We start from the raw sequence: 22,691 nt of genomic DNA, 5'->3' as shown, positions 1-22,691 counted from the left end.
CCTGCTTCAAAGTGGCACTGTACCTTGTTTGGGGTGAAAATTGAATAAAAAAAAAAAAAAATTAAAAAAAAAACAATGCACACCATTCCAAACCATATTGCTTGATGACGGGACCAGAAACAAAATAGCCAAGGATGAGCAAAATGAAAACATCATTGACACTTGCATAAGTTTATCAGCAACATATAGTTGAAAGTTTAAAATGTGGGAGATATATATATTTTTGCTGCACCCTGTATAATTATTTTTTACGTTTCCGAACCCATCGCTTATGTTTAACTGACCCCTTTATTTAATCCACTGAAGAAAATGAGAGCATTCAATGGTCATAAATAATAGTAATAACCAAGATACGTAGAATATATACCATACTTTGGGGTAATTGCGCCAACTAGCTAAAAGTGCTCTTTTCACAACCACACATATAAAGAGCACTTTTTTTTTTTTAGTTGGAGCAATTACCCCAAAGTACGGTAGAAATAATAATAATAGATTGTGTTTCTAAATTTTTTGAGATGAGGATTGATAATTTGAATTATGAGGACTGCTGTTCTCATCTTCAATGTTTTGGTTGATGCAACCTCCAACTTTTTTGCTGAACTCTGGAATCTGCGAGGAATTTTGAACTGAACCCTTTATTTAATCCACAGGAGTTGCATGATTTTGTTCCATCGAAAATGACTGGGCAGAAGTCCTAAGTAATTTGCAGTTGTATTTTAAATGTTGCCTGCACTTCTGTCTAACTTGGGAATTTTTCTACCAAACTCTGAAATCTGTATTGAATTTCGAACTGAGCTATTTTATTTAATCTACAGGAGGTAGCATGCTCTTGTTCCGTCAGCCATGACCGAGTAGAAGTTATAAGAAATTTACAAATACATTTTGAGTATCACCCACACTGAAGAGTCTCACTTGGAACTGAATTTAGCCAAACACTTTATCTGTTGCACCATGGATCCGTGCCATCCGTCTGAAATTCTGTGCAGATTTTTGAGTTTGACAGGAAGATTCTATAGTTCTACAAATAAAGAAAGCTGGAGGTTAGAGCGGCCAAAACGTTGAAAAAAAAATCACGATGAGAACTGCACTTAAACTAAAACAAAATAATTTGTTTGTTTGTTTTTTCACCTGTGTTACTTACCTGTTCTGCACTATTTAAAAAAAAACAAGAAAACCTAAACAAAAAATTTACAATTCCAGTAGTGAGAACGTCTGTCTATCTATCTATCTACCTCCCTTTCTTTTTCCCTCTCTCTCACCAGTAGTCCCCTGGCCGTTTCTTCTGACTGGACCCTCCACCCCAGGTGCAGTATGCCCACCTTAAATGAACCTTCTCTCAAACTCACTCTTTCTCTCTCTCTATTTTTTCATATACATATACGAAGTGCCTTCAGTAAGTTTTCTGACTTTATTGTACAGTCATTTAAACTTCCTGTATACTCTTAAAAATTCATTATGTTATTGCTATACATCTTATGAGATGACTAACCAGTTTTTATGATTTTAGATTCAAATGAACAGCTACAGCAGGAATTGGAATACACCCTACTAAAGCCTGATTGTCACAGCTGGTGAATTTCAAAAATGCAATCTGGACGTGAGGATTGTTTCAAAAAACGATATGCAATAACATTCTGTTTTAAACTTTAAAAAAAAAAAAAAATGCCACAGAAACGTATGGAATGCTTCAGACTGCTTTTGGACCATCTTGCATGAATCGAGCAGCAGTTTTTGAGTGGCATAGGAGATTCAAGAAAAGTAGGAAGTCTGTGAGGAATGATGTGAGGTATGAGAGTAGTACTGAAGTCAGAACACCAAAGTTGATTGGCCAAATAAAGAATTTCATGGATAAGTACCGTTGTGTGTCTATAGAGACAAGGTGTTCAGTTTGATGTCTGTGTGGGAACTGTATACAGTTATTCGCCAGGAACTGAAGATGTAGAAGATTTGCGTGGATGCACCAGTCCACAACTCCATCCTTTTCACAAACTATTTGACCAAGATGAGCATCAGGACAGTTTCTCATCCTCCCGATAATCCAGACCTTGCTTCATGTGACTTTTGATTATTATCTAAGCTCAAGGAAAACTTTAGAGGCTGTCATTATGAAACAATTGAGGATATGAAAGAGGCTGTAACGCAGGTCATTGACATGCTCACACTAGAGGACTTCCATGGGGCCATTCAGAAGTTATTGGAACAGTACAACGAGTGCATTGCAGCCGGAGAAGATTACTTCAAAGGGGACTAAAGTTTCATGCGTGTACTATCAATAAAAGTGCCCATATGAAAAAAGTCTTATGGAAACTTATTGAAAGCATTTTGTATGTACTCGTACTCACATTTATGTTGTAATGCCTACGAATTCCCATTAATCACTTAAAAATTATGGCACAACAAGTGCATTGCAGCTGGAGGATATTATTTGAAGGGCACCTGCATCGATTGTTCTGGGTCACAGCACTACAGATTAGACTGAGACGAAGCGATTCCTGTACTGGGTTTTTGCTGAAACATGTATGCTTATGTGTAGCCATTTGTTTGTAAACTAAATTCACTTATTTTGGCTCTGTCTAAACATTGATTACTCTTTTGGTGGACACACTTACAAATAATTACTACCAATACAATATATGTATATATATATATATATATATATATATATATATATATATATATATATATCAACATATATCTACAAGCATGGAACGGTACAACAAGTGCATTGCAGCCAAAGGAGATTACTTCGAAGGAGACTAGAGTTTCATGTGTGTACTATCAATAAAAGTGTTCGTACGAAAAAAGTCTGGAAATTTATTGAAGGCACCTTGTGTTTCTACAGCGGAGCATGCAATCAGCTTAATCTTCTCTTTCTTTCTTTAATGTTGACAGTGTTTACCTAGATAACCTGCATGTTAGATGACAGACATCTTTTTTTGTCTTCCTCGTTTTGTATTGGTGTTTGTGCAATATAATGAGATTTCAAACAAATGCATTTCAGGTAAAAACACTCTCACGTACTTACCTGACATGTCGAAATTAGCATAAATTCCAAAACTCACGGAAAATGATTCAGTAGAGAAATAATCACGAGTAAAAATAGAATTTATCTAACTATTGAGTTTTATCGTATGCTTTTTTTTTTTTTTTTAACTCACGTTTACCTCCAACAAGGCACATCACTACTTGGACATAAGTGGCTACTATCTGCGATCATGCCTAGGAAAGATTAACAAGATGCTTGTTTACATTACATTTAAACTTCTGTATATCAGTACAGTCAGGAAAGCAGTTAGCAGGGATGGAATTCTGAAATCTAGCTGTTCGAGGGAAGAAGCTATTAGAGTAGAAAGCTTTCTGGCATTTAGGGATCTCAACACTGAAGGGGTGAGATTTTGTTGCTAAGCGGGTTTGTCGGGGATATGTACGTCAAGGAGGGCACAAATACGAACAGTTCATCAGAGCACATTCCATTAAAATATTTGTAAAACTGGCAGAGAGATGCAACATTGCGGTGATGGGACAGGGGTTGGAGCTTAGTTGACAAAGTGGGACCTATTAGATTGAAGACTTTTTTTTTAACCCAATCCAAGCTATTAAAGTATAAAGCCTTCTAGCATTTGTTTTGATATAGAAGAGTTGTGCAACCAATTCTGTATGACAAACTTACTTATCTTCTTTGCTTTCCTTGAGGTCGGCCAAATGAAAAAATAGAAAAATGTCCAGCCACTAGTGTCTATGATTTTTGGTGGTGTTCATTTTCTGTAATTTTTTTTTTAAATTTATGCAAATTTCGGCATGACAAATGTTACTTAAAAGACATTTATTTGAAATCTTTTTTTTTTTTCTTGGAAGGTCACCACTTATCAAAGCCCAGAGGCCACTCGAGGATAAGGGTGTTCTTTTTTTTTTTTACATGGTAATCACCACTTATCAAGGCCCGAAAGCCACTCGGGGATAAGGGTTATTGCGTGTACAGTAATCATTGGGATAATATCGTAGTAATCGTTAGTAATCGAGATTTGATAAAGTGTCTTATTTAAGAGGGCGGTTTATCGGGAATTTGTTTATGTTGGACTTGAAGACATCTAAGTTGTATTCAGGTGGGAAACAGATAAATGGAAGAGTTCCACAGGCGTACACTTCTAAGAAAGAAGCTTTGCCCATGGAATCTACGCTTTGATTTAGACACAGATAAAGAATGGGGAAAATTATTGACAGTGGTTTCAGCTAGATGGGTGTTTTTCATAAAAGATTGGCAAGGGGGACCAGAGATTTGAGCTCAGACAAGCACTTGCCATGGAAATAATGATAAAACAAAGACAGGCTCACAATGTCTCTTCTGACGGAGAGAGGTTGCAGGGAAGAGAAAAGGACATCCCCCCACTAAGCTACAAGGTCTATTTAGTTTAGTGTTAGGTAGGTAACAAAACAGGATCAGTCACAGAACTTGGGTAGTGCTAGATTATCTAAATGGATGACTCAATGGGAATTTATTCACATTAGACTTGAAAACGACCATGTTATAGTCGGCCAAGAAGCAGACAAACGGTATTGTGTTCCGCAAACAGACAGCAATAAGAAAGAAACTCTGCTCATGGAATTTTTGTTTAATTTTGGGCACAGATAGGGACTGAGGAAAGTTGATGGTGGTTGTTTCAGCTAAGTGAGTATTTGTTGTGAATGTCTTACAGGGAAGGACCGTAGAGTGGAGCTCAGTCGAACAATCACCATAAAAGTATCAACAGGGCACAGAATCTCTTGTGTGAGAAAGAGGGAGTAGGCAGGCATAATGGTTATCGTCCACTAGATTTCGAAGAAGATTTTGTATAGTGTAAAGGCAGGAAAGATGTGGCAACAGTACTCTATCTTAGGCCGTTTTTGACTCTTGTAGAGCTAGAGGATTGTGTTGGGCGTGAGATACTTTCTGGAGCAATAGAATGATCCAACCATCTTTTTAGTGATTTGTTTTTGTTTTTTTTTTGCAACGAATCTGCTGTAGGTCATCTATTTTAGGTCAGGGGTAAATGTCACTGCCAATAATTTGTTGCGAACCATGATTCCATTATGCTGCACAATCACCTTTTGTATTTTTCTTTTTCTCTTAAAATTTGAATCGTTTGACTCGTCTGATTGATCGATTCTTTTGCATGCATTCAAACCTTTCTTTTTTTTTAATTTTACTAATATCTGTTTTATGTAAATAAAATAGATTTTCTGTTTTTTTCTTTTTTTCTTCTTTTTTCTTTTTTTCTTTTTCTTTTTCTTTCTTTTTTTTCTTTTTTATTCTTTTCTTTTTCCCCTTTTTTCTTTCTTTTTTTTCTTTCTTTTTTCTTTTTCTTTTTTTCTTTTTTTCTTTTTCTTTTTCTTTTTCTTTTTTCTTTTTCTTTTTTCTTTTTTCCTTTTTTCCTTTTTCTTTTTTTCTTTTTTCTTTTTCTTTTTTCTCCTTTTTCTTTCTTTTTCTTTTTTTCTTTCTTTTTCTTTTTTTCTTTTTCTTTTTTTCTTTTACTTTTTCTTTTTTTTTCTTTTTTCTTATTTTTCTTTTTTTCTTTTTCTTTTTTTTTTTTTCTTATTACTCACATTCACCCCCAACAAGGCACATCACCATTTGGATGTAAGGGACTATTATTTGTGACCATGCTTAGGAAAGATTAACAAGATGTTGGTTTACATTACATTTAAACTTCTGCATATCAGCACAGCCAGGGAAGCAGGTAGTAGGAAGGCAATTCTAAAGTTTAGCTGTTCTAGGGAAGAAGTTATTAGAGTAGAAAGCTTTCTAGAATTTAAGGACCTCAACAGTGAAGGGGTGAGATTTTGTTGAGGATATGCATATTGAGGGGGGCACAAATGCAACGAGTTCATCAGAGCATATTCCATTAAAATATTTGTAACACACGAAGAAAGATGCAACATTGCGACAATCAACAGTGAAAGGATAGAATTTTGCTGCATGTTGGGCTAGTCAACAGTGAAAGGATAGAATTTTGCTGCATGTTGGGCGAGTCAGAGGGTATGTACGCCTTGGGGGACACAAGTGGTATCAGTTCATCAGAGCACATTCCATTAAAGTACCAGAATCCAATAGCACGACACAGAATTTAATTTGCTGATGATACAACACTATACAACATCCACATAAAATTTAAGAGAGAAGAATGAATTACTTTGTGAAAGAATTCAAAATTTGTAAAAGAATTCAGATGTGTTCAGCCTGTTGAATAGAAAGTCATTTCTGGTTTTCACATTCTTAATGCATATTTAAATGTTTAAAAGCATTATGAAAATTGCCATTTATTAAAAGTCAAAGGCCTTCAATTGTTGACAAACTGGACAAGTTTCTAATCTTAGCTTTAAGTGCTTGTTTGTCTAAACGCTTCGGTACAGGACTAGAACTGGGAGTATGCTTTTTCCACAAGCATTGGCAAGAGCTCTCCGAATAATCGGCAGATGGCAGCGATTAGGCTGGCTTTGGTGTTGTGGGAAGTAATATTAGTGATGTTCTCGGCATATGACCAAACGAAGTAGTCCAATGGGTTCAAGTCGGGGGGGGGCAGTGAGAGACGGGTACAAAATTGTAGAACTCCCAAAGCTAAGCCTGTGTCTCTTTGGACTTGTGCGCCAGCGCTGAGTCTTGCTACCACACCCAGGGTCTGCCAGCAGCTACCTGATTGTACCAGGTGATCACCACACTCTTCAGCACATCTAGGTACACTTTAGTGTTGACTTTCAAGCCAAATTCGAAGATGTGAGGTGGCATGATGTGGTTTTCACTTAAAACCACACTCCAGACCATAACCATAGCCGGAAATTTTGTTGAGCGATGCCCTCAAACTTTGAACCGTCTGAATTTGCATTTTTGAGGGTGCTGGAAATGGTCCTGTTGGATTGGTAGAGAGCATGAGTTGTACAGCGGCGCATCTCCGATCTTGCTCGTTGAACATTGTGTCACTTTCAGACATGATAGAAGGCTCCTATCGCTCTTGGGATTTCTACACAACTGGCCAACTAGTAGATGGTCTGCAACAGAAAAAGCAAACCAGTTTTCATCAAGCAGAAATGGAATCATGTCATCTTTTCTAGAGTGACAATTTTATTGCTCCACCCTGTAGTATTCAAGCTGAAAAATCAAGCTTTGTTTTTGACTAGCCAATTTTAATTAGTTATTGTTGTACCTTGTTATTAGCAATATTATAATGGACTTCCCTACAATTTATTTTTTTAATTACATTGTCTGGTTAGGACAGTTGATGATATGAAGTATCTTAAATAATCACCTAAAAATAAAAATCAACAAGGGAGATAACTTATAACTGAAATTATTCATCATACAACTAAAATTTTATTTCTTTTTCTGTATTAGTGGAAAAAAGATGCAAGCAAACACAACTTTGAAACTTAGTCCCAAATAGCATTTAAGCTAACAAATCAAACTTTGTTTCTAACTAGCCAATTTTCATTTGTTATTGTGATACCATGTTATTGGCAATATAAAAATATATTTTGCTATGATTTCATTTTAAAACTAGCGGCTACGCTGAGTCGGCACACAACGCCAAGTCAAACACAAAATCAAGTACACTCACCATCGTCTTACCATCAATGCTTATCTTGTAAACTCGGAGTATGGGAAATTCCCATATGCACCAAACAAAATCACTGAAAAAAAAAAAATACCCTAACTAAGGGTAAGGATAATGAGTAAACGTTGGATAAAATGATGGTTAAAATTGTTACGAACTTGCCAGGATTCGAACCTGGAATCTTCTGATCCATAGTCAGATGTGTTATCCATTGCGCCACAAGTCCTGTCCATATGCCAAAAGATGTTACCGCGACTGTATACAGACAGTGCTAAATTCTGTTGACATGGACAGGTAACTTTGTCGACAATAGCAGAAACTGCCCAAAAACCTTTATTTCGGGCTTTTTGTATGACTCAGCGTTGTTCGTTACGGACCATATATAGATAAGGACAATCTAGGGACTCACACCTTTCAGGGGAAAAAAGAATTTTTCAATTTGGTGTATCCATCCGAACTGAAACATAATTATCAAAATATACTTATGCAAATACATATGAAAAGTCTTTGTTAAAGTTTGTGCCATATTTCCATGGAGTACAGGCGCGAATGCAGACCCCACAATTTTATTATACCATCGCTATTTTAGTTGAAACATACTTATCAACATATTCTTATGTACATCTATATCAAAAACCTTTGTAAACGTTTTTTTTTTTTTTTTCATTTTTTATTTCCATACTTTGGGGGCCATGCGCGAACGAAGACACAATTTTTATGAACCACCGTTCTGCCAGGTCAAACATACCCATTCCTGATCCTCGATACATCTTCTATCATTATATGTAATCAGTTTTTCAAAATAGTCAACCATATAGGAGCCTATTCATGACTAGATACACACACACACAGACGTTCAGCTTTATATATATATATATATATATATATATATATATATATATATATATATATACATTCATATGTATTTCAGCCCGGCGTTGCTTAAGTGTGTGGAGGTGTATGTTGAGAAAAGAAAAAAAAGCGGTCAATTTTTTTAACTTTGACCTCTATTAACATTTATTGTTTTGGGGCTCAAATCAAGTTATTAAGTTAGATGCATGTCCAAGGAACCTATATCTACAATTTCAAGTGTTTAGACCCAAAATTGGCGAAGGAATTTGGTAGAGTTCTCAAAGGTCAAATTGTTGAACTTTGACCTCTTAACAGCTAAATTTCTGGCCGAAAACCGATCACAAAGATTTTCCCAAATCTCAGTACCCTGTATATCAAATTTCGCGTTTGTAGACTTAAAATTGACATAGTTATTGCGTAGGGAAATGTACACACACAGACATGTTCACTTTTATAGATATATATATATATATATATATATATACACACACACACACACACACGAAGGTCGTTTCAAAAGTAAAGCCTCCATTTTTTTTTTTTTTTTAATTTCTGCATGTTGGACTGATTGGTGGAGCAGGGAGGAGATTTTAAAGGCCTCAGAAAAAACTATTAGAGTAAAAAAGAATCTTCGGGCATCTAATGAAAGGATAAGATTTTGTGTTAGTCAAGTGGATCGAGGGTATATATTTTTTTTTTTTTTTTTTTTTTTACTTGGGAGTCAGCATTTATCAAGGCCCAGAGACCATATAAGGAGGAGAAGGGTTAACAAGTGTCAGACAGCGGGCGAGAAAACACCGTAACAATCATGGAAATTAGGTAGAACTTAATGATTTAAAAGGACAGCTCCACAAGAATTTGTTTATCTTAGGCTTGAAAACGATCATGTTGTAGTCAGGTGGAAAGCAGTCCCGCAGTTTTAGGAAAAAAAAAAAAAACAACTTTGTTCATGGTATTTGCATTTAGTTTTAATCACAGAGATTTATTTATTTTTTTTTTTTTTTTACATGGAAATCACCACTTATCAAGGCCCGGAGGCCACTCGGGGATAAGGATTATTGCGTGTACAGTAATCAATGGGACAATATCGTAGTAATCGTGATATGATAAAGTGTCTTACTTAAGGGGGCGGTTTATCAGGAACTTGTTTATGTTGGACTTGAAGGCATCCAAGTTGTAGTCAGGTGGGAAACAGGAAAACGGAAGAGAGTTGCACAGGCGTGCACTTCTAAAAAAGAAGCTTTGTTCATGGAATCTATGTTTTGGTTTAGGCACAGATAAAGAGTGGGGAAAATTACTGACAGTGGTTTCAGCTAGACGGGTGTTTTTGTGAAAGATTGGCGAGGGGGGGGCAGAGATTGGAGCTCAGACGATCAAAAAATTAGAAGAAAATGTTGACGGTTGTTGAAATGCACATTCTATAGAAGTACTCGTAACGCAAGCACAAGTGTGCAACGCCAGTGATGGAAAAGATGCTGGAGCTTTACAGATAGTGTGGGGTTTATTAAGTTAAAGATCAATTCCAGAACATTGTTGATCCCGAAGAGAAGCAGCCACATTTAGCATTTAACTTTGTAATAGGTGAATTTGATCTTACAATGAGGCTGTTCAGCAATATTTAACTAACAAATCTTGTATCCCTTCTATAATCATGGGGGAGTGATTAATCCTATGACTTATACAACTATCATTTATGATCCTTCTGTGCCCTTAACACTTTATGACCTTTTTTTTTTTTTTTTTTACATAGGCATCACCACATTATCAAGGCCCAAAGGCCACTCAAGGATAAGGGTTAAAGAGTGTACAGTAGAAATTGGACAATATAGTAATCATTAGTAATGAAAATTTTGTAAATTTGATAACTTATATGGAACGGCTCATCAAGAACTTATTTACTTTAGACTTGAACACAACCATATTGTAGTCAGCCGGAAAGCAGGAAAACGGAAGACAATTCCACAGGCGTGCAGTTCTAAGAAAGAAGCTTTGTTCATGGAATCTACGTTTAGGTTTAGGCACAGATAAAGAGTGGGGGGAATTATTGATAGTGTTTACAGCTAGACGAGTGTTTCTTGTGAAAGTTTGGCGAGGGGGGGACCATAGATTGAAGCTCATTCGAACACTTTCCATGAAAATAACGATACATCAGAGACAAACTCGCAACATCTCTTCTGTGAGATAGAGGTTGCAAGGAGGAGAAAAGGACATCTCCTACGAGGCTACGAAGTCTATTTTGAACTCTATCAAGGCAGGCCAAGTCCTTTCTAGCAGCTCCTGAATGTAGATGATTAAAAAAATATTTATTTTAAATTTTAGTTAGTTTAAAGGAAATAAATATTGTATCTTCAGCTCTCACATCCATGATCGAGCACTTTATTGGATTTTTTCATCGCCTCCTGACACACTCTCTCTCTCTCTCTCTCTCTCTCTCTCTCTCTCTATATATATATATATATATATATATATATATATATATATATATATATATATTACAGCATAATGGAAACTGATTTAAAAAAGAAAATGAACATTGGCTAGTCAAAAGTAAAGATTGATTTAGCAACTTTAACCCTTACTGACCAGAATTACCTGAGGATGACGTTTATCGCCGAAATATTTTTTTTATTATCATATTAACTTTTAACAAATAAACATTTGTTTATTTTAATAATATTGCGTTGTAATTTTACTTAGAAAACATACTTTAAGCTTGTGTATTTATTTTCTATCTGACTTGTCAGTGCTGAAACTTGACGCACTAGAAATTAATCCAGGTTAAGTTTTTTCTATAATTAACCCTTTATGACCTGAATGATGATGTAGATGATAAAAATATTTATTGTTAATTTTATGACCTGAATTATGATGTAAATGGTTTTTAAAAAATTTATTGTTGATTTTATGACCTGAATTATGATGTAGATGATTTAAAAAAATATTTATTGTTAATTTTATGACCTGAATTATGATGTAGATGATAAAAAATATATTGTTGATTTTATGACCTGAATTATGATGTAGATGATTCAAAAATATATCATTTTATGACCTGAATTATGATGTAGATGATAAAAAATATATTGTTGATTTTATCACCTGACTTATAATGTAGACGATTTAAAAAAATATTTATTGTTAATTTTATGACCTGAATTATGATGTAGATGATAAAAAATTTATTGTTGATTTTATGGCCTGAATTATGATGTAGATGATTAAAAAATATTTAATTTTATGACCTGAATTATAATGTAGATGATAAAAATATTTATTGTTAATTTTATGACCTGAATTATGATTAAAAAATATTAATTTTATGACCTGAATTATGATGTAGATGATAAAAATGTATTGTTGATTTTATGACCTGAATTATAGTGTAAATGATAAAAATATTTATTGTTAATATTATGACCTGAATTATGATTAAAAAATATTAATTTTATGACCTGAATTATGATGTAGATGATAAAAATGTATTGTTGATTTTATGACCTGAATTATAGTGTAAATGATAAAAATATTTATTGTTAATATTATGACCTGAATTATGATGTAGATGATTTTAAAAAAATTATTGTTGATTTTATGACCTGAATTATGATATACATGATATAATATTTATTGTTTATTTTATGACCTAAATTATGATGTACATGATTTATAAAATATTTTTTAATTTTATGACCTGAATTATGATGTAGATGATTTTTAAAAAATTATTGTTAATTTTATGACCTGAATTATGATGTAGATGATTTAAAAATATTTATTGTTAATTTTATGACCTGAATTATTATGTAGATGATTTAAAAATATTTATTGTTAATTTTATGACCTGAATTATGATGTAGATGATAAAAAGTTTATTGTTAATTTTATGACCTGAATTATGATGTAGATGATTAAAAAATATATCATTTTATGACCTGAATTATGATGTAGATGATAAAAAATTTGTTGTTGATTTTATCACCTGAATTATAATGTAGATGATAAAAAAATTGTTGATTGTATGACCTGAATTATGATGTAGATGATAAAAAATATTTATTAATTTTATGACCTGAATTATGATGTAGATGATTAAAATATTTATTGTTAATTTTATAACCTGAATTATGATGTAGATGATTAAAAATATTTATTGTTAATTTTATGACCTGAATTATGATGTAGATGATTTAAAAAATATTTATTGCTAATTATATGACCTGAATTATGATGTAGATGATTTAAAAAAATATTTATTGTTAATTTTATGACCTGAATTATGATGTAGATGATAAAAAATTTATTGTTGATTTCATGACCTGAATTATGACGTAGATGATAAAAAATTTATTGTTAATGTTATGACCTGAATTATGATGTAGATGTATTTTAAAAAAATTATTGTTGATTTTATGACCTGAATTATGATGTAGATGATAAAAAATTTATTGTTAATGTTATGACCTGAATTATGATGTACATGATTTACAAAATATTTATTGTCAATTTTAGTTAGTTTAAATGGCAATGATACTATGATTTTCTCCAAACTGGAAAAATTATGAAGTTTAATAGTTAAACTATCACTGAGATTTTTTGCATTTCATAAACTTGTAAGTAAAAAATATTATCTACTTTGATTTATTTTTACTTGTATACTAACCACATTTCTACATGTTTATTATTTTTGGGGCAAAGCGTTTTGTTTTGACTTAAAAGATTTATTTATTTTTCAAATTAAAAAAGAAAAGATCTTGCTGGAAAACTAACAAAAGAAAAAAAGTATTGTCACCTTTTTAATTTTTTTTCTCTAATACATTAACCCTTTATGACCTGAATTATGATGTAGATGATTAAAAAAATATTTATTGTCAATTTTAGTTACTTTAAAGGTTAATGATACTACGATTGTCTTCAAACTGGAAAAATTATGAAGTTCAATAGTTAAACTACCACTGAGAATTTTTGCATTTCAAAAACTTACCTCAATTATTATCCATAGTGCTTGAAAAAAGTGTTTATGACAACAAACGAAATCTTCCACTCTCTGAGACAGATGGCTATATACTGAATGTAAGCAATGGACAGTTGCAATCTGGAGGTATCTGGCATCTACCCAGATACTGAACTAATATGTACAAGGCGTGTTTGAATCAATTCCTACTTTATTTATGCTGTTATTTATTTATTTACGACTGAACGAATTAGTTCAACCAAATCATAAAGGGTTAATCCATTACTTAATTTATTGTGTATATTTGTTCGGTTTTCTTATATTGGAAATAAAATTAGTTTTGCATTAAATATCGTCTGCTTATCACAAGTGACTAACTAATTTAACTATCTCTAGATTTTTTTTAAAACAATTTTACAAAAAAGATTTTTTTTTAAACAATTTTACAAAAAAGATATTTTTTAAAACAATTTTACAAAAAAGATTTTTTTTTAAACAATTTTACAAAAAAGATTTTTTTTAAAACAATTTTACAAAAAAGATTTTTTTTAAACAATTTTACAAAAAAGATTTTTTTTTAAACAATTTTACAAAAAAATATTTTTTTTAAACAGTTTTACAAAAAAACAATTTTACAAAAAAGATTTTTTTTTTTAAATTTTGCAAAAATATTTTTTTTTAAAACAATTTTACAAAAATAATATTTTTAAAACAATTTTCCAAAAACATGAACTAATAACTGCATGAGGTACTAATTATTTCTGTGGTTTCATTTGCTAACAGCTTTTGAGTTTTCTGGAATGTTTTTGATTTAACCAATTTTCATTTAATCAAAAATTAGTCATTTGTTTTTATGTGTTTCTGCCCAAAATTAGTATATGCACACACACACACACACACACGCACACAGACAAAGTTACAAAGATAAATATTATGTTTACATTAGAACCGTGTATATATATGTGTATATATATACACACACACACACACACACACACATATATATATATATATACACACACACACATATATATATATAATGTTAATCATTTACTTGAAACATACTCGTGATAAATAAAAATCGTTCTCATAAATAAAGTTTTTTTATAATGAAAAAGATCTTTTTTTATATAAATTTTGTAAATTTTTTAAAAAGTCTAAGCTCAATGAATGTCTTTTCATTGAGTTCCAGAGCATATATAGTGTAGTATAATAATTCTCCAAATTCCAAATATCAAGTTTGTTCAGTTGGTTATTAATTACTTTTCAAAAGGTATCCAATGCAATATTGTTTCGTATTGTGACTAACTTTTTGGACAACTTACATGAACCATATAAGTTGTTCAAAATGGTGTTTTTATAAGTTTGCTTGTTTTTTTTTTTTGTTTTTTTTTTTAGGAAAACATCTGAAGAGTAAGTGACTAAATATGCAGCAAAAACATAATTTTGCAGATTTGTTAGTCGCAATACAAAACAATATTGTAATGGATACCTTTTGAAAGGTAATAAATGGCCAACTGAGAAAATTTGATATTTTGAACTTGGAGAATTAGTTACACTTGGAAAAACATTGTTTCGTATTTGAATTATATTATAGAAATTAGAAAACCAAATAATATCCCCCGTTTTTTTTTTTTGGGGGGGGGGTCCAAAATCCTGTAAGATAAATAATTTATTTGTAGAAAACCAAATGATTTATCTTAACGAATATACAAATTTATTGACTTATAAAAAAGCCACGTATGGCACAAGGCAGGACATTTGAATCAACCATGAATAACATCTTAACAGAACTGTATCGGAAAGGGATTTTTATCTCCAACAGAGAAGATGATTTACAAAAAAAAAATCCTAATCTGAAGAAGACATCTATATATATAAATCTCAAACGTCTGTGTGTATGTATGTTTGTTTGTAATGCTAAAACTTTTGAAAGACGGAACCAAACTTGACAAATTTGGTATCATATCGAAGCCCCATCACCCGGATGACAAATATCGAAATTTCACGTCAAACGGACCACTAGAAGTTGGTCAACTGATCAGTTATCTTCGAGGGGGGCCCCAAAAAAAACTGTCATTATCTATATATATATAAAAGACAAATGTTTGTTTGTAACGCTAAAACTTGAGATGAAAGATTCCTCTCCCCTAAGAATAAAACATATGTTCAATATCTGCTTTTGTTTTTTCATTGTTTATACGGTCCCGAGCAACGCCGGGTAGCCCTGCTAGTTTTTGTATAAAAGCCAAGTATATCCTAGGATGAAGTACGTCTGGGAAGGAGCTGCTAGAAACACCTTATCCTGCCTTGACAGAGGTCAAAATAGATTTTGTAGCTTAGTGGGGGATGCCCTTTTTCTCTTCCCTGCAACCTCTTTCCCACAGAACAGACGTTGCAAGTCTCTTTGCTTTATCGTTATTTTCATGGCAAGTGCTCGTCTGAGCTCAAATCTATGGTCCCCACTCGCCAAACTTTCACAAAAAACACTTGACTAGCTAAAACCACTATATATGATTTTCCCCACTCTCTATCTGTACCTAAATGTCGATACAGATTTCATGAACAGAGCTTCTTTCTCAATGCCTATTAGAGAGAGAGCTTGAATGCCTACGACACCTCGAGTATATAAATAAGATCTCCTCACTATGGCTAACTTACATTATTTTTTATAAGGAATGCTGCACCTTCTCTAAGCGATGTTACCTCAAGTAATAACACAAAGCCGGATACTCCACCAGACTAGATAAATTCTTGTCCTGGAATCCAGTAAGACCAAGAGACCAAAACGAAAGATATACTATAATGTATGGAAATGGTTAATTGGGAAGAGGAAAATTATGTTCTCAACTTCTTTAATAACTCAGTGTTTGAGAAATAAAGAACTTTAATGGCACATTCGAATATCTATGTATCTCATATATGGTTTATGACTTAGAAATACTAAATCTTAATTAAAAAAACAAACTACTATCTAAAGCCTCAAATGAAGAACATTCTCTTCACAGTTCATGGCATTGAATGACCTATAGGGTTGATGTGCCACTAAACAAAAACTTACCATATAGAGTTCAAGTGTTAGCTCCAGTTAGTAGCTGAGAACTTCGACTGAAGTAAAATAAAGCAAAATGAACTCTTCCTTTTTCGATGTGTCTGTCTAATCTTTAGTCAACATCTCCACACTAAAACTCTTTGCAAGACTAATCCTTTTTCTATACAAACCTACAAAGATGATTATTAAAGCTGTTATTTAACGTTAGAATGTCATCGTTTTCTACAATTTTCTACCTTATCGTTTTTCATAATTTTTGGATATGTCCATCAGTGCGACATGATAATTAAGTAGATACAAATGGTTTCACTTGAAATGCAACCTGACATGAGGATGCTTTTCTCTACAACTGACTACTCCAATCCCTCGTCCCCCCTCACCAATCTTTCACGAGAAACACCCATCTGGCTGAAACTACTGTCTATAATTTTCCCCACTCTTTATCTGTACCTAAATCCAAACATAGATTCCATGAGCAAAGCTTCTTTCTTAGAACTGCACGCCAGTGGAACTCTCTGCTGCTTGCTTTTTCCTACCTGACTACAACTTGGACGTCTTCAAGTCCAACATAAACAAACTCCTGACAAACCGCCCCCTTAAGTAAGACACTCTATCAAAACCCCCAATACTAATGATTACTACAATACTATCTCATTGATTACTGTACATGCAATAACCCTTATCCCTGAGTGGCCTTCGGGCCTTGATAAGTGGTGACCCCCATGTAAAAAAAAAAAAATACTCAAAATTACATAGCAATCGCCGCCCAAATTAGATCTCCTCAGTGTGGCTAGCCAATACAGATATGAGGAATGGTGTACCTTCAAGTGATGTTTACCTCAAGTAACAGCATGAAACTGGATACTCCACCAGACTAGGTGAATTCTTGTTTTGGAATCCACTAAGACCAAGAAACCACAAGTAAGGTATACCATAACATATTAAAATAGTCAATCGGGGAGAGCAAAATTATGTTCTCAACTTTTTACAAACTCAACGTTTGAGATGTAAAGGAGAACTTTAATGGAATATTCAAATATTTATGTGCCTCGTAGATGGTGGCGTAGTTCAGATCAGTAACCAAGATGGCGGCCAAGAATCAAATGTGGTCCGTGGCGTAATTAACCTATCAAGTTCTGAGATATTATGTTGAACAAAGATGGTGGCATAGTTCAAATCAGTAACCAAGATGGCGGCTAAGAATCAAATGCGGTCCGTGGCGTAGTTAACCTGTTAAGTTCTGAGATATTGTGTTGAACAAAGATGGCAGCGTAGTTCAGATCAGTAACCAAGATGGCGGCCAAGAATCAAAATGCGGTTTGTGGCGTAGTTAACGTCGAACTGATTGAATCCAAAATTCGACAATTTTTAGAATAATTTTTAAACATTTTCATTGGTTGTTTAGCACAGCCGTTGGTTATAAAAATGATTGGCGAATCCATTCGTCTCATACCCCCATCAGGAGTCAAAAACATTTTACAATTAATGGAATATTCGAATATTTACGTATCTCGTATGGAGATCAAGTTTTAGCCCACCTCTCCCTAGAATTTCTAAGAACTTTGAAGTAAAATTGAAAAAAGAAAAAAGAAATAGCCTACAGGGTCAAGATCAAAGTGTAGTATCTGAAGTGGAACGGGCGGTCTATCAACTAGACGAAATTAGGAGGGTCCTACTAACTACTTTTGTATTTTTTTCTTCCCCTGCCCTTGACACAAATGAATTATTGTACCATTATTGTTATGTTTTTTGTTTTTACACGTAAATAAAAAAATGTTTTAAACAATTGGGTTATAAGTAGGACGTCCCCCAGTACAAAAGGGTGAATGCGGTATTATGGTGGAAGAAGATACTAGCTAAGAGAAACTTTTGTTTAGTTCTGGAGTGACAAGGATGTGACCAACGACCCCCATTTTTCCCCCTTTTGAGTTGGCCTTGTGCCTAAGTTTTTTGTTCAGTTGAAACTTACATTGTCATTTTAGCTTGAATAAAGAATTTAATATCTCAAAGTGTAGTACCAGTTATGATTGTGCAGTACACTTTTTTGTTCTCGGTTAGTGAAGGAGAAATCCTTCATTACTGAGACAATTCAATTCTTTTTTTTTTTTCTTTCTCCACATTAAAACAACGACCCTAGTGTCTAACTCTGCCCTTGTGGGGATGCAAAGTAAAAGGAACCTACACATAAAAATCTACAGTAAAGAATCTTTCATGACATTAAATGTTTTTTATAGTTTCAATATGCCATTACAAAACCAACCAACCAACCAACATAAAACATAACTGCGTTGACACACCAGTTCTGTTTAGATCATCGAAGTTAAGCATTATGGAGCCTGGCCAGTACCAGATGGGTGACCATTTGGAAATGCTTGGCACTGTATGTCATCTTCCTATGACCGGGAAAAACCTGCAGCTGGGGACTGCCTATGAATTTGATATAACTTGTAAACTTGATCCTTTGCAGGAAGTCAGTGTAACCCAATCAGGGCTAATGCCAGAAGTTTTTTTTTTTTTTTAACCAACCAAGCCAAATCAGAGACTCAAGTATAAGTGTTAATATTAAAAAATGAGAAAGGGAGTTAGCCTGAGTATGATTGAATGTGCCCCATCCTTCCTGATCTGGATGATGTGGCCAGTGCCATACTAGCACCCTACTCCCTCCTCCATCATCCTTGCATCCCATTGAGTAAATGCCATGCAAACGCTTTTCTTATTTTAACCATTCCATGAGCAGAGCTTCTTTCTTAGAACTGCACGCCTGTCAAACTCTCTTCCTTTGGCCTACTTCCCAGGTGACTACAATCTGATTGCCTTTAAGTCCAAGGTAAACAGGTTCTTGATGAACCGTACTCCTATGTAATCCAACTTACAAAAATCCCAATACCTATGTTAAAAACGCTATAATCATATATACTAATGTATGCCCATTACCCCTTATCCTCGAGTGGCCGACGGGCCTTGATAAGTGGCGATTCCTTTGTAAAAATTAAAAAAAAAAAATGTCTAATTTTGTTTTCTTTTTCATCTTTCCTCAGCTCTTCCCCAGTCCATGCCAAATATGACTTACTGGTGTGGTTTGAGATTTGTGAACTGGCCCCCAATGGAGAGTAAGTATGTTTTTTTTGTTATATATATATATATATATATATATATATATATATATATATATATATATATATATATATATATATATATATAAAAATTTAAGTATTTAAATTTTATGATTTGAAAAGGTTAATCTTCAAATATAGAATTTTTTATTGTTTGAAAACAAAGAATACAATTGAATAAATCTAAATTTTCCATTTCAAGATTTAGCATTCGTTTTGATTTTAAAGTATAATATTCCTTTTACCATTGATATATATATATATATATATATATATATATATATATATATATATATATATATATATATACTTCAGAATAATTAAATGAAATATATCTACTGGCATGCAAATCCAGTGATTTTTGGTTATACAAAATATTATTAGATGCAATATTTTATATAAGACAATCCCAGCTAAATAAAATTGCTGAATATACAAGATAGAGCAAATAAATCAAAATTTAAGTATTTAAATTTTATGATTTATATATGGGGGACACTTTCTGGTTGTCTCATGAGGTGCAACCCTGATTCAGCTACACACTCACTAGACCTTAAACCCCAGAGATATATATATATATTTATATTTAATTTTAGGTATTTAAATTTTATGATTTGAAAAGGTTAATCTTCAAATATAGAATTTTTTTATTGTTTGAAAACAAAGAATACAATTGAATAAATCTATTTTCTTAACCCATGAGTTTTCGATGCTTGTTCATCTCCTCGTAGAAAAAATATTAGCAAATGATTTTATTGTTTGCACCTTATTTGCTAAAAGCAATAAACGTAGAAAATTAAAGTTATTGAAGTTTTATTTTAAAAAACATTGAAGACACATAGAATAAGGAAGATAGACATTGAGACATAAAAAGGATTTTGTAATTTAAATCCAGAATGTTAAATCATTAAATGGAGAATCCTTGTAGTAAGGAGGTAAAGAAACCCAACATGTCTTGTAATCCTTCCAAGGTGCTAAGGTAGCAATCACATGCAGCCATATTTCCTTCGTTTCACCGCTGGTTGAATAAGAAATTCAGAAAATATTTGTTTATATATATCCGATAAAGATGTTTTTATTATTTCAATTTTGATTCATCTGCTCTATCTAGTATATTGAGCAATTTTATTTTACTGGGATTGTCTTATATAAAATATTACATCTAATAATATTTTGTAAGACCGAAAATCACGGGATTTGCATACCAGTAGATATATCTCATTTCATTATTCTGAAGTATATATATATATATATATATATATATATATATATATATATATATATATATATATATATATGAGCAAACAGTCAATAAAAAATGTTAAAAAACACTTTAAATGAGTTAAAAACATATTTAATCTGAAAAGGAAACACTAGATAAATGGATAGTCCTTAACCCGCGGAGTTTCAAAGAAATACTTTCCTTCTCATCAGAGGGTAGGAATTAAATATTTGTTTACATATATCTGGTAAAGACTTTTTTTAGATAAAATATTACATCTAATATTTTGTAAGACAGAAAATCACTGGATTTGCATACCAGTAGATATATTACATTTCATTATTCTGAAATGACCTTAAATATTAAAATGAAATAAATATACACGTTATTACAAAAGAAAATTATATAAATTGTTCAGAACCAGTTAGATTAATTTATCCCTGACGATGAATCCAGTAGGATTGGAAAGGACTTGGACTTGTGATAAATATGGTGATTACATCAGCCAGTTTCTGCCAGAAGTGAAGGCCATGATTCGGAAGTTGGAAAGGATCAAAAACAAAATTAATAGACCAAAAACATCTATTTTATTTGATAAAATATGCTTAAGAGAAAAAATGCTGCCAAAATATATATATACATATATATATATATATATATGTATAAATATATATATATATATATATATGTATACATATATATATATATATGTATATATATATATATGTATATATATATATATATATATACATATATATATATATCCATTAAAAACTATATACAGTGATACCTCGGTTGTCAAACGTTTCGGTAGTCGAACAACTCGGTGTTTGAACCAAAAGTTGAAGATTTTCTTGTCTCGGTAGTCGAACAAAATTTCGCAGTCTGAACCACCGGTTTCGCTCTGAATGTAAATAAGCAGCGGTGTTCCTCAATGGAATGTTGTAATTCATACTGGTCGTGATACTTTTGAAGCGTAGTTTGACGACCCAACCCTACTCTGTCGACGTCGCCCACGAGTCTGAACTTTGCGACAAAGAGTTATATTTAAAACAGCATCATTGCAACCCCTTTGACAGTCTAGACGGTGTCTAAGTTATTTTTAGCACAGCAGCATAGCACCAGAACCACACAATTTGATTGGTTAATCCCTTTTTTGTGTGGGACAACAAAGAACCTTAAGGTGTCCAAAAACTTTAAAAAGAAAGAAAAGAGAAATAAAAGCAGTAAAGCGAGTGCAAAACGGAAAGCTGTGCAAATAACGATAGAATTTAAAAAGGAAGTGAAAGAGAAATTCGAAAGAGGAATATGTGTGTCAGCGTTTGCAAAGGAATATAAAATGGCGGTGCAATTAAATGTATAAAATCTTTAAAGTTTGCAGGTAAAAAAATGACTTTTAAACTCTGGAACCAATTCTATTTCGGTTGATTAAAGGGGAAATGTCGTTTCGATTGTCGAACATTCTGGTGTTCAAACAAACATCTGGAACGAATTATGGTCGAGTACCGAGGTACCACTATATATATATATATATATATATATATATATATATATATATATGTATGTAGGTTTTGATGCAATTGATTGATAAATGTACAGAACCGAAAGACTTGAATGATCAGGCTATCTGAAGCTACTGTCTACCTGAACTAAAATGCACTAAACATTGATGTTATTGTTTTTTTTTCTTTTCCTTTTGCAAAACTCAATCATGTTCTGCAAAACCAAAAATAAAAACAATATTTTTTCTCTCTCTTTCCTTTCTTTTCTTTCTTTTCTCAATTGGTTATTTAAAAATATAAAGAACTTAAAGCTTTAAAAACTTTTATCAAAATAACTAGATTCGGCATTAAATAACCTGAAAAGGGTTGATATGCTATAAAACAAAACAACCAAAGTAAACAGCACAAATAAATAT

General features: G+C 32.6%; 1 protein-coding gene and 1 non-coding gene across 51 annotated transcripts in view; one reads left to right on the top strand and one right to left on the bottom strand.

Annotated features, from left to right (window-relative positions):
• LOC145269265 (kinesin-like protein unc-104) overlaps nucleotides 1-22,691 on the top strand; it is a 649,720-nt gene that overhangs the window by 528,280 nt on the left and 98,749 nt on the right. For 40 of the 50 annotated variants that reach the window (XM_080124920.1, XM_080124904.1, XM_080124897.1 and 37 more), the window contains one exon: nucleotides 19,477-19,548. In XM_080124920.1, coding sequence (XP_079981046.1) covers nucleotides 19,477-19,548 — 72 coding nt within the window. Of the gene's footprint in view, nucleotides 1-1,262; nucleotides 1,305-19,476; nucleotides 19,549-22,691 lie in introns of all 50 variants that reach the window. The other 10 variants (XM_080124931.1, XM_080124927.1, XM_080124915.1 and 7 more) reach the window with 1 other exon arrangement.
• Nucleotides 7,737-7,809, bottom strand: Trnah-aug (transfer RNA histidin (anticodon AUG)). Its single transcript has one exon. It is a non-coding gene; the product is annotated as a tRNA-His (tRNA).

The sequence above is a fragment of the Euprymna scolopes genome, chromosome 45 (genome assembly GCF_053919585.1).
Source record: "Euprymna scolopes isolate OS-2025 chromosome 45, ASM5391958v1, whole genome shotgun sequence".
NCBI lineage: Eukaryota > Metazoa > Mollusca > Cephalopoda > Sepiida > Sepiolidae > Euprymna > Euprymna scolopes.
Note: the sequence above shows the minus strand (reverse complement) of the source record. Positions and strands in the feature narration are given on the sequence as shown.